This window comes from Pinus tabuliformis, chromosome Q (genome assembly GCF_031772625.1).
Source record: "Pinus tabuliformis cultivar Carrire ecotype Pingquan chromosome Q, CPIR1, whole genome shotgun sequence".
Classification (NCBI taxonomy): domain Eukaryota; kingdom Viridiplantae; phylum Streptophyta; class Pinopsida; order Pinales; family Pinaceae; genus Pinus; species Pinus tabuliformis.
This window is the reverse complement of record NC_142296.1, coordinates 635611882-635624297: the sequence shown is the minus strand read 5'-3', so window position 1 is coordinate 635624297 and position 12416 is coordinate 635611882. Positions and strand designations below refer to the sequence as shown.

The following is a 12416-nucleotide window of genomic DNA, read 5'->3' as shown; positions in this document are numbered from 1 at the left end:
ATTGAAATAGTTAGGATTTTTTATTGATAATTATTGTAATTTGGAAAAGTTGTTGCAGCTTTGTCCTATACATGGAAATTGTTATCAAATTGTTAATATGTATTCTTAAATTATACCACATGAGAATCGAGAGATTCTCATGATGATCTTTATCATTATAATTTGGAATTATAAAGAGGTGTACTCCCTTCCCACATGAGGCGGACATATAGAAACAGATAGATCATTGATAGAGGGGGAGAGCACCAACATTGTAATAATGTATGTTTCATTAATGAAATCTCAGTCATTCATGGTACCATACCATTATATTGACTAGATTATGTGTTGTGTAGTGTACTATCCCCTATTAGGAAGGAAGGGCCCTCCTTCTTAGTAGGGATCACTGGTTAGGAAGGTACTATAGTTGTTTGATTTATTTCCTCTTAGTTATAATTCATGTGTGGTCGTTGTTACTATTATTAGTCTTTTTAATACTTTAATGATTACATAATTCTAACCTCTGTATTGTGTAACAACATAGGTCTTAGACCAGTCCCTTTGTTAGTGTGAAAGTTATTTGATTCTTGTTATAATTTGATGGTGTGTTCATTTCATTTGAATGTGTGTTTCAACATTTGTTGAGATAATGGATTCTAGAAGTGTTGTTCTTTTCTGAATAAGAGTGACAATGTGACAAAGTGGTTTTATTCTACATTGTGTGTTTATTTCCTGAGAGTGTGAATAAGGTTTGAGAGTGTAATAGTTAGAGAGTTGAATTTCTATGAGTGTTATTACAATGGTTGAGTTTGGCATTCATTAAAACTAGTCATCACTTTCCCTTGCATATATTTTGTGTAATTGCCTTGCAATTAAAAACCTACCTAGATTGACAATTAATGTGAAGAGTTTGAACTGTTACTCTGAATTAAAAGGACAATTGGTCTACCCAACAACAAGCTGAAGAAAAACTTGGAATGTCATATGAAATTTTAACTATAATTATTTAAGGTTCAAAGTAAACATATAATAATTCAAAATCGTGCCAAATAACTAAATAAAAAATCTACAATTTGAATAAATCAAATTTTCCAATAAATGAAGCCTTGACATGAATTTCAGTGAAGCAAGGCAATTTTGGCCTACTTCACAAAAATGCACACCTAGCCTTCATTACAAGGCCAAACTAAATGATTTATAATGGAGGGTACCTTTTTACTCATAATTAACAATAATTTTGCACATATAATTTTTTTTAAGCAAGAATATACCAATTTGGATTGATTTCTTAGGGTTAAAGTCAAGGTTTATGTTCCTCAAATAAAAGCACACCAAGACATATACTTAATTGACTATGTGATAATGGTCATTCCAACCTAAATATTAAACCATTTTATGAAACATATCATAGTCATTTTCATAAAAGAAATTTTATACACTGAAATCTAAGTCTGTTGGAATAACAACTGATCATATTCGAAACAAATATGTACTCATAGGCCAAACCAATTACACTCTTGGTAATGAAATTTGAAATGGAACATGATTGGACAATTCCTAAACTTAGGATATAACCTTGCATCATGCCTGAAAAATATCCTACATAAATATGTTTCTCACTCAGACATAACTTTCACATAAGGCAAGTCGAAGCAGAACTTAAAATGTTGTATGAGATATGAAGTATAAATATTTAAGCTCAAAGAAAAGATATAACAATGTAAAAGTGTGTAAAATTATTAAATAAACAATATAAAATTTTAATCAATCAAATTGGCCAATAAATAAAGCATGGGTCTGCATTTTAGTGAAGCTAGGAAATTTTGGTTTGCTTCACACAAATGCACACCAAATTTTTATTTCAGGCCAAATTGAATGATTCAACTTGGAGAGTATTTTTTAACTCATAGGTAACATTAATACAATTAAATAATTTTAAATTTTCATATATATATATATATATTTATGTTTTTCAAGAATATTTTAAATTGCATGGATTTCATAGGATAAAAGGCAGGGTTTATGTGCCTCAAATAAATGCACACTGGGAATGTTTTGGAATAAGGGTATCGACTAAGAAAAATCAAATTTGAATTTTCATAGTTGAGACTTATAGTTTCTTGGTTAAAACCATATGATTAAGTAAGGTCAAATGACCTTATTTAGTAGCAATTAGGTTTAAATGCCGCTAAGAGATAGATAAAGAGATAACACCTAGGGTTTGCAAGGTCTATTTTAGGTTTTTTATATTGTAAATATTTTTTAGGGTTTTAAGGTTAAGATTAGGTCAAATGACCTAGTTAAGGGACTAGGAAGGGACATGACACTTATTCATGGTAGTTGATAGGATAAACAAGATGTGTGTGAGAACCATGTAGCGTTGGTGCAAAAGATACATAGCATTGTAACTTCCTAGTCTTAAGGTAGAGTTGAGATATTCATGGATTTTTTTCTTAATCTCAAGTGATAGTTGAGATATTCATGGAAAGTTAAGATTCTCATGGGAATGATTGAGATATTTCCTAAAACTAATCCTTCATAATGGCTCTAAGAATTATATGTAGTTAATTCTCTCTATCTTCATCACTTGCATGCTTATATTATGAGAAGATGCATATAACACATATAACCCATCTTCTTGATATTTAAATGACCTTTATTTAGGTAACTAACTCAAAAATAATGATTAGTTAATTAATTAATGAAGAATGGGTAGTGACCTCTATCCAAATGCAATGTCATGGATCCCAAGAAATATGATACACACACACATTGGAGTAAATGTGCACTTAGGGCCTCATCCATACATAATTAGGTCCACATATTACCACTTTTTCATATACTAGAAATTCCCTATTATTTGGAATCATGTCCAATTAAAACTATTCTTATGCTGTTGAAAAAGTCTTTAAATGGAGAATAGCATAAAAGGTGCAGTGCTTAAGCAAAAAATTTACCCCAAAAAAATGTTGTTTAAAGCCTCAAACTGCTCCTAAAAGGTTCCAGATGGTCAACATGGTTAGCTATTCAATATGGGATGTATTAGTGTGATAGGGAAATGGTCGTCGGTGCAAAAATGATTGAAAAATCCAACAATTGACAAGTATCAGAGTATGGGGTATCAAAATGAGAAACATGATAGAGCTATCTAGTATTGGACGTCTTATATAGTTGCAGCAGTCTACACAACTATACCAATTACAGTTGTGCGAGTGGGCATGCATCTTTCCCTTAAACATTTGTGTGATCACTAGAATTGTTATGACCATTATCCAAGCGGCAATTTCCATGATTGTTTGGCCTTCATGTTCACCACCCTATGCACATAAAACATCCATAGTCACATGCATCTGTGTGACTCTGCATCCCTTTCACGTGTGATTTTCAATGCGACTGTCCATGTTTTAATTATGGCACTGGAGGAGTGATCTAACTACTAGTGCATGACTCTAATTGTGGAGGGTGGGGCACTAGAGATTGCATTAATCCAAGATGTGGGGCTTTGTGTTGCTACAATGATGATTGTGAGAATTTTTGGAGGGACGAATTTACACATAATTACGGGGCGTCATATAGGAGTATCGCACCAAGTGCGTAGGGGAACCTTCTATGATTGGAGGATCAATGCAATCCAATTTATAATGTTTAACTTTAAAATACAAATATTTATTTTTCAATATAAATTAAAAACTATTTTTCAAACACTTGATTAAACTATCACTTGAATGTTTTGCAGTATTATCATAATATAATGCCATGTGTATATAACTACCTCACAAAAAATTTATAAGTTGTTTGTCCTATTAAATACATTTACACAATACAACTTCATGAGAATTACTATCTCACATATTCTATATTATATACCCTACTAGGAGGAAACAACTATAGAAGCTCGATCAAATTTCATTCCACACATCATGAGGAAATATCGACAACTATATCCACAAAATTCTAGCAAGGGGCTTGAACATTAAATACCATACCCATTGCCCAACATTGTAGGATTGGGTAGGCAAGTTTTGGTGGATTGTATTGTTTCACTGGAATGGAAGAAAACCTGATTGTTGAGGAGAAGCAACAACAATGATGACAATTGCGAGAAAATGGAGGTGGAGGAAGGCGATGAACACATTTTCATCATTTTCTTTAACTCCACCTGTGAATTTGTGGATAATTCAATCATAGGGGAAGCAAATTAATCTTTTTATGGTAATAAATCAAACCCTATACATTGCTAATGAAACATATACTTGGTAACAATAACTTTGGCTTGATTTCCCCTCTATATCTACTCTTATTGAAAACCCTAAAAACTGAAAGGTGAGAACAATAGGTTTGAATTCTAGAGTAAATGTTTCTCTGGATGCTACATTCAATTATCATAATACAAGCACTTTTCACAAAGTTGGACTTATCAAGAACAAAGCGAATGAAAGTAGGTATAGTGAGCCCCCGTCTACTAAATCAATCCTTGAAATCACTACCATACTAAAAATGATGAGGAAAACCTACTTTCATCCCATGCACTACAAATGAGGAAAAAATGTGCAATATATTTTCAGGGAATTGGATAGAGGATGCTTCTATCCACTTTATCATCCTGGTTCATGTCCTTATATTGATGAAGCATTTAATTTCCCTGAAAATGGAAGGCTTGATAGGGAGTTTCTAAATAAAGATAGCAGCTTCATGAGTATGAGCTTCCCAAGTAGGCAAGGCATACCCCCCAGAGACCCTGCATGTATTCCATGTGCATTAAATTGTACCTTGCATCTAGTTACCATAGTTACCAATATACTATTACAAGTATGGAATTTGGTTGAGTAGTCAGCTCTCTTCTTGCCATGTTTTGACAAAGGATTGGGTGGTAGATACTCATGGTACTCATGACTATTGGCAAGTACTCATCGACAGTGTAAATTATCTCAAGTCCATAGTCATCCTCAATTCTTTTTATTGCATAAAAAAATGATTGCTTTTTTTCATTTCTTAATAATGTTTAGTATCCATGAGTCACCTCCCTTTGCAAGTACAATTCAACAGTATAGTAACTAGTCTAGATCCATTTTAATTTTAGATCTATCAGTGTTAAGAGGGATCAAATGTCTTCTTTTTTTTTCAGTACGAAAAAAAACACAATTTATATTAATATCATAGGAGAATTTACAAAAAATTGCAGTTGTTCTACCAAAAAAAAATGCCAATTGATATAGACAGTGAACATCATGTTGTGGGGGTAGGGATTAAATCTCTTTTTACTCTAAAAGAAGTTTGCACATCAAGAGAGATTTAATCCCTCTAGCTACTTGATAAATCCAAAATTAAAATGAATCTAAATTAGTTTAATTATTAATTATAATCATAATTATTTATTTTATTTTATTATTTATTTATTTATGTAATTTAACAAAATTAAAATCTTTACCTAGTCACTACACTACAAGACAACATCTCTTCCAGTGGACAAGGCCTCTGCAACAATGTCTTAGATAATTATAACATATGTTTTGACTCAACTCACTTTGTCTTCTATGACATCAGCATTTTTAATATATCACCCATTGATGTTATGAGTTCAATGCAACAGGATTCTTGGAAAGAAGGATTGACAAGGGAGTCATGCTAATGCGGAACTCGATTTGTATTCTTTAGGAAGGTCTAGAAAGTTTGAGACTCATGGCTATGGCATCACGAAAGGGAAAGGATAATATGGTTTCGAATTTATGGTAATGTTGTATCACTACCTCCCTCGGAGCATCATTTTCAATAAGAATCAGAACCTAGGAATCCTTCATCATATACCGTTAGTTTTTTGTTCATCAATATTTCATCCTCTTATAAGTGGTAATTCACCTATATCTTCAAAATTATGGATTTCTGGGCACCTTCCATGTGATATTTCTCGTTGCCCACGATTAACACAAGTTAGAGATGTTATTCATGCCCAACAAAGGGCCAACGATGTGATATTATACGAAGTCAGCTTTTGGTGTAAAAAATTATGTAAGCCACCCACAGAAGCTCAGAGGACACTCCCAGTGTTTAAACACATTCTGGAGAGAGCATGTGAACAAGATCAACAAAGAAAATTAGTCCATCCTTACTTTGATAAACAAGAGTTTCATAATAACTTAAAAGTTCTTGGGCATAGTTAATGTGTCTTACAATTACTATTCTCCTGGTCTAGTTGGTTGGCATTTTTTAACTCATGGGTCATGTTCAGGTAATGTTAATTTTTTTCCCCTATTAAGAATATTGTTGTTTTAAGGACTTTTAGTTTCTTTATCCCTTTCCGAGAATATCCACTTTTCGTGCCTACTTTTGATCAATAATTCAATAATTTATTGCTCTAGCAAAACCTCGCTCAGATTTTGATTTTGAGATGCACTCCTTACAAGAAATAATATTGTTGCTATATCAAATTCTATGTCTAACCATGCCAATTGCTATACTCGATTAAGGCTGAACATTTGTATCGCACTAATGGAAATTGGACCAACATGGAAGATAAACGTAAACAACAATAACATTCACACCATTAACACAAGGTATACGGTGCAGAACCCAATGGAAAAACTCTAGCTCTTCAATGAAATAGCATTTCTTTTAGAAGAAAAAACTTCAACTTTTCATTGGAAAAAGATAATACAACAACGTGTTACAGAGTGTTCGACCACATCATCAAGTGATACCCATTAACTATTCGACTTCCTAATTTATTGTCTGCTAGGAATCTTATACAAAAAAAACTACCAGATCTACAAAGATTGTAAAATCATAACTGATATGTTACCGCTATTACATAAAAACAGCAAATTATAAGACTTAGAAAGCATTACAGTTAACATAGTATAAACAGTTCACTAAATGGTTAACTCGAAAATCTAAATGGCAAAACCAACCTTAAAGGTTTGTTCAGTGTTTATTTTGGCAATTTTGAGTTGCAATGCAGTCTACAAGCTTATGAGTCATTCAACAATTATATAGCCAAGTCTCTTCTCTGCATCCTTACATCGGTTACAGTACCTTCGGCCCTGCAACGACAGAGGCATAATTTTTCATGTCAAATGCAACACCAGCGTTCTCCTGAGAACCAAGCATTAATAAAAAGCAAACGCATTAAGATCCTTCTGGTAATATAATCTGGAGATGATTGTTACCTAATTCAGGCATTACTCTTCAAGTACGTGTGTAGGCCGCACCACCGAAGACGTCATCCAAAGGAGTGGTTGAAGCCAGACAAGCCCAAAGCAGCCTCAGCGCCTGAACCATAAAATTGTGATCACCTTTTTTTATAATAAAACTATATAACTATTTTTTTGAGCTTAGTACGATGATGGTAAGCTTAGTATCACGGCAAGAGCTAACCAGCCTGCCATAAGGCATTAAATACCTGGTTACATGTATATTTGATATCCTGATAACACAACGCCAGAGCTAACCAGCCTGCCATAGGGCATTAAATACCTGGTTACTTGTGTATTCGATATCCCAATAACACACCCTATTATTTTTTATTTATCTAGTCACCGCACCCGTATTATATCGGGATATCTGAGTATACATGTAACCAGCCATTTAATACCCTATGGCAAGCTTACTATGAAGCATAAGGGTGTCAGTCCCTCATTAAAATTGAAAATTTTGTTCATTTATATTAAAATATGATGATAAGCTTAATATGATGGGTAAAGATGTTAATCCGTCATCAAAATAGAAAATTTTGTTCATTTATATTAAAATAAAAAAATCTAAATTACACTTAAATAAATTAGATCATTCTCATCTCAGATTACATCATTATTTAGATCCTTCTGGACTCAGGTTACATCATTATTTAAAATGGATGTTAAATCACTAACTGCTTACCTCATCGGGACCAACATTTGCATTTCTCTCCTTCAGATCCGAAAGATTTTGAACTTTGAGCTTGTTTAGCAAGTTAATGCTGGTGATGGTTGAGGCGGGAGAAATCTCCAATTCATCAGTGATTATGAAGATAACCGTCTCCTTCACATAACCTCCCCCGCTGCTTCCTCCGCCATTGCTCTTATCTCCGTTGCTGGGGTTCTGTAATTGCACAGGGTAATTCATCGCTCGGCCGCAAGCACAGCGCCCACCCGCCTGAGTGGTCATATGGTGCGTACTACCACCATAATGAATCTGAGCACCGCAAACGTAATAGTTGGTGGGAGCAGACTCAGTGGGAGCCGACTGTACTCTGAGGATTTCATTAGACTCGGTAGACGTAACATTCGGCTCCAGTAGGCGGGATTTATCGGCAGTCATAAATATGGACTGGAGCTTATCTACACTGTTGTAAACGTTGGTGAGGCAGCCGACTCTCTTTGCAAATTTTTGGGATGAAAGTAATTTCATGACTGAACCGGTTGGCAACGTGAGAAAACTAAAAAGAAGATCAACAAAATCCTTACTGGCTTCTGCAAACAATATCTTCCCACTTCTTTCGTTGATAAGAAGTCTTAAATTCATGCGACGACTCGCAGCGGTCTCCCCTGCCATCTTGATCACCTTACAAATCACAGGAAAACTCGAGAACAGGGTATTGCCTGAAATTAAATAGACCGAATTGGGCCGAAATGGGAAAAACAATGCATGATTTCGACCGCGAATTATTGCTCAAAATACGGCCCATTCAGTTGCTTATCAGCGATCAAAACTCCGGGAGCTTCGCAATTCCCTTGATTGCAATGTTCATGATTTCGTGCACACGTACGTTAAATGTCATTATGACAGTTTGCTAATATATAATAGGCACTAATATACGATAGGCGTGTCTCTTTTATGGTGGGAAGTCCTCCCAACAAAATTTGAGAATAAGCTTGCAAGCTGGAGCTTTAGAACCTTAAATATAGCTAAAAGACTGATTCTGTTGAAACCAATCCAGCAAGCCAGGGCTTCTTACTTGTTTTTTGCTTTGGCTACTTCCAAAGTAGTCATCAAGAAAATTTGTAATATTCAAAGGCCATTCTTTTGTTTTGGGTGACAGGTTTGTTTGTTAGAAAAGTTGGAGAAAAAGTGAACCCTCGTTGTGTCGGAAAAGATATGCCAACCAAAAATCAAGGGGGCCTTTCAGACCTAAAAATACAATGTGAAATCCTAGATTCAATCCCCAAATGAGCCATGGAGCAAGTTATGGAGAAAGAAAGGAACAAGATGAAGGGAAAAGAAAAGACTCACATATATGCAATGCAACAAGGCATAATCGATCTCTTATACAAAATGATAGAATCCATAGGAGCGCCAAAAATGGAGAACATGGATTCCAAAAGAGCAATCAAGTCTTAGGTAGATGGAAATATAACATGGGAAGCCTTACGTAGATGGCAATAGAACATGGAAATTTTGGGAGGAGATTATAAATAGGAGAACTAAATTCTAGTAAATGATGGAGGAAGAATTAAATTCTAGTAAATGATGGACGAACTTAGATGGCCATACAAGCAAACTAGAAAATACAATTTAAAATAAACATACACATAGCAACAAATGTAGCTTCAATACTAGATGACCGTATTTGGGGTAAAATCTAGAAACTGACTCTAGAAGTTTCTCTCTTCCTCTAGTTATTGGCACATGGTAAAATTCAAACTTGGGGTAGGCTATAATGCAAAGAAACATACACATAGCAACAAATGTAGCTTCAATACTAGATGACAGTGTTTCGGGTAAAATCTAGAAACTGACTCTAGAAGTTTCTCTCTTCCTCTCGTTCTTGGCACATGGTAAAATTCAAAGTTGGGGTAGGCTATAATTCAAAGAAACATACACATAGCAGCAAATGTAGCTTCAATACTAGATGAAAGTATTTCGGGTAAAATCTAGAAATTGACTCTAGAAGTTTCTCTCTTCCTCTGGTTCTTGGCACATGGTAAAATTCAAACTTGGGGTAGGCTATAATGCAAAGGTTTTCAGTGTCCATTCCTTTGTTTTATTTGTTCCTCAAAATATGAAAATGCAGAACATGTTCTCAATGCCTGTACTTTCTCTTTTATTTGGAACAAAAATTCCCTCACTTTTCGACAATGAAATAGATTTAAACAAAGTATCAATTCTTCCCTTTTAAATGGAGAAACTCTACATTCTCTAACCCAATCATCAATAGGGCTTGGAAAAGTCTTCCTCTTTATGCTCTAGTATGTCTAGAAGGAAAGAAATAGGCGCATCTTCAAAATCATTTCAGTATTTGAAGAAATAGTATGGGATAAAATACCTCTAACTGGTCTTTGCAAAACTAGGCCTGTAACCCTCTGGAATTTGGAATCTTGCACACTATTTCCCCTTCCCATAAAATGCCATCAATCATAATTGGTCATCCAAAATGAACTAGTTTAGACAAATGGAGTCCCCCAGCCCAAGGTTTTATTAAACTCAAATTTGATGGAGCCTCAAATTAAAGGCAATCCAAATCCAACTAGTTATGGAGGAGTTTTCATAAACTATAGAGGAAACATTCTTAATATTTTTGTAGGTTCAATAAGAATAATGTTGAAAAATGCGGCAAGAAACTCTCAATTTTATTTATCCTTGGTTAAATTGAGAAAATTTGAATTTCCACATCAGCAGACAACTTGGATGCAGTTAACTTGTGTGACATGGCTTGTGTCGCCCAGTTTACTCAGTGAATTCGAGTTGGAGTTAGATTTCAATTAAGCATGTGTGATTTCAAATTTGTAACAATCAAGGTCAGTTATGTAAGGTTGTTTCCACTTAAACTAGTTCTTACTATTGAAGGAACTAGTAGAGGGTTAGTTGTGCAGTGGGATTTTAGTCAAACTCAATGATCATCGAGTTATCTGATCAATCAACCCAAAATAGCTAGTGCATGTAGATAATTCAAGTTCCCCAGCTTGGTGGAGATTCCAAGACAATGTAACATCAGTTGTAGACTAGTCTTGAGTGTACAAGTGGTGCATGCAGTCAGATGATCAACCTAAGGAATTGCACAATCCATTTTGGAGAAATTCCTAAATAATAGTGGCCTAATTTCTCAAGGATAAGCGCAAGGAAATAGGAGTTCAAGCAGAGGCAGAAATTGAATAAGTCTAGGTCAGAGCTTCTAAGTGAGCAGAGAGATAGGTTATTCACTTGCAGGTTGTGCTTAGTTGAGCAAAGAAATTGTAATACATATCTATTCATCAGATTAATGCAAGCAATCATTAGGGTTTTTAGTAGATTACTTTCCCTGGAAAAAATATTGTGTGCATGTGTGTTATTTCTCATTGCATGTTTTTTATTGATGTTCTAAATTGTGAATTAATGTCTGTAGATCAATAGAATAGGTTTGTGTCTTTTGATTTAGATTAAAAATTTATGAGCAGTTGCAAATCTACATCATAATTTCTGCATGGTATCAGAGCAGGATTCACATTAAAGAAAGAATTTTGAAGTTGTTTCTCAAGAGGCTCGAATTTGGAGTTCAGTGCAGCAGGATCTCTTCAGAGCTGAGAAGATGGCCTTCAATGGACTAAGGCTAGAGTATGCTTTGGAACGAACCTTTAATTTTGTTGCATGGAAGGATCGCATGGAGGCAGTATTGGATGACAATGGATTGCTAGAATACATCAAAACAGTTGTTGCAAAACCACCATAATTTGATGCCCAGAATCTTGCTCAATGGAAGAAAGATGTAGCCAAGGCGAGGAGAATAATCTTGGAGGGAGTACAGGATCACATTGTCTCAAATATCCATGGAAAAGAAACTTTGTTCACAATGTGGAAAGCACTGATAGAATTGTTCGAGAATAATAGTGACCACAGGAAGCTGGCACTCAAGGATAAACTTTGAAGTATCAAGATGTAGAAGAATGACACTATTCTACAATATCTAAGCAAGTTCACACAATTTCATGATGAAGTTAGTGGGGTTGGTGTAAATGTTCCTGAAGCAGACTTGGTAAGCCTAACCCTTTCTAGGTCTTCCCAAGAGTTGGCATAGCTATCAAGATTTAGTGAACAAGAGGGAGAAACTACTGAATTGGGTTCACTTATGGTATGATTTGGTACAGGAGGAAATAAGGCGAAATACCAGAGATGGGACTTCATCCAAGGGTGAGGATGAAGAAAAATTTCATTGGTTGGAAAGGGAAAGAATGGAAAAGGGAAGAATTCTCAAGCCAAACCAGATTCCAGCCAAGGGGACGAGAAGAAAGATTTGTCCAAAATTAAATGTTTCAATTGTCATGAATTCAGGCACTATTCCACGAAATGTCCACACAAAAAGTCGAGCAAGAAAACCTCAAGTGGAGTAGAAAGTGAAGCTTTAGCTTCATAGTTAGAGCTTGTTTTTACCCTTATCGCATGCATGGAAAGCATAGTGATGGGGAGTGTATGTACTTGGACTTAGGTGCATCATTCCACATTACAAGGTGTAGAGAGTTTTTCAGTGATCTAGAGGAGAAAGATTTGCATGT

At 34.9% G+C, this 12416-nt stretch overlaps 1 protein-coding gene across 1 annotated transcript; it reads right to left on the bottom strand.

The window, feature by feature from the left end:
* Positions 1-6771: 6771 nt before the first annotated feature.
* LOC149221071 (uncharacterized) lies at positions 6772-8505 on the bottom strand. Its single transcript, XM_089387311.1, has 3 exons — positions 7852-8505; positions 7009-7068; positions 6772-6777 (listed from the first exon to the last, which is right to left on the bottom strand). Exons 1-3 carry the CDS (start codon positions 8503-8505, stop codon positions 6772-6774), a joined length of 720 nt encoding a protein of 239 aa, XP_089243437.1.
* Positions 8506-12416: the final 3911 nt, after the last annotated feature.

Excerpts from the sequence above, each read along its gene's own strand:
- LOC149221071 (XM_089387311.1), bottom strand. The coding sequence starts at position 8,505 with ATGGCAGGGGAGACCGCTGCGAGTCGTCGCATGAATTTAAGACTTCTT. Across the intron at positions 7,069-7,851 it reads CAAATGTTGGTCCCGATGAG|GAGAACGCTGGTGTTGCATT; the intron begins GTAAGCAGTTAG and ends CTTGGTTCTCAG.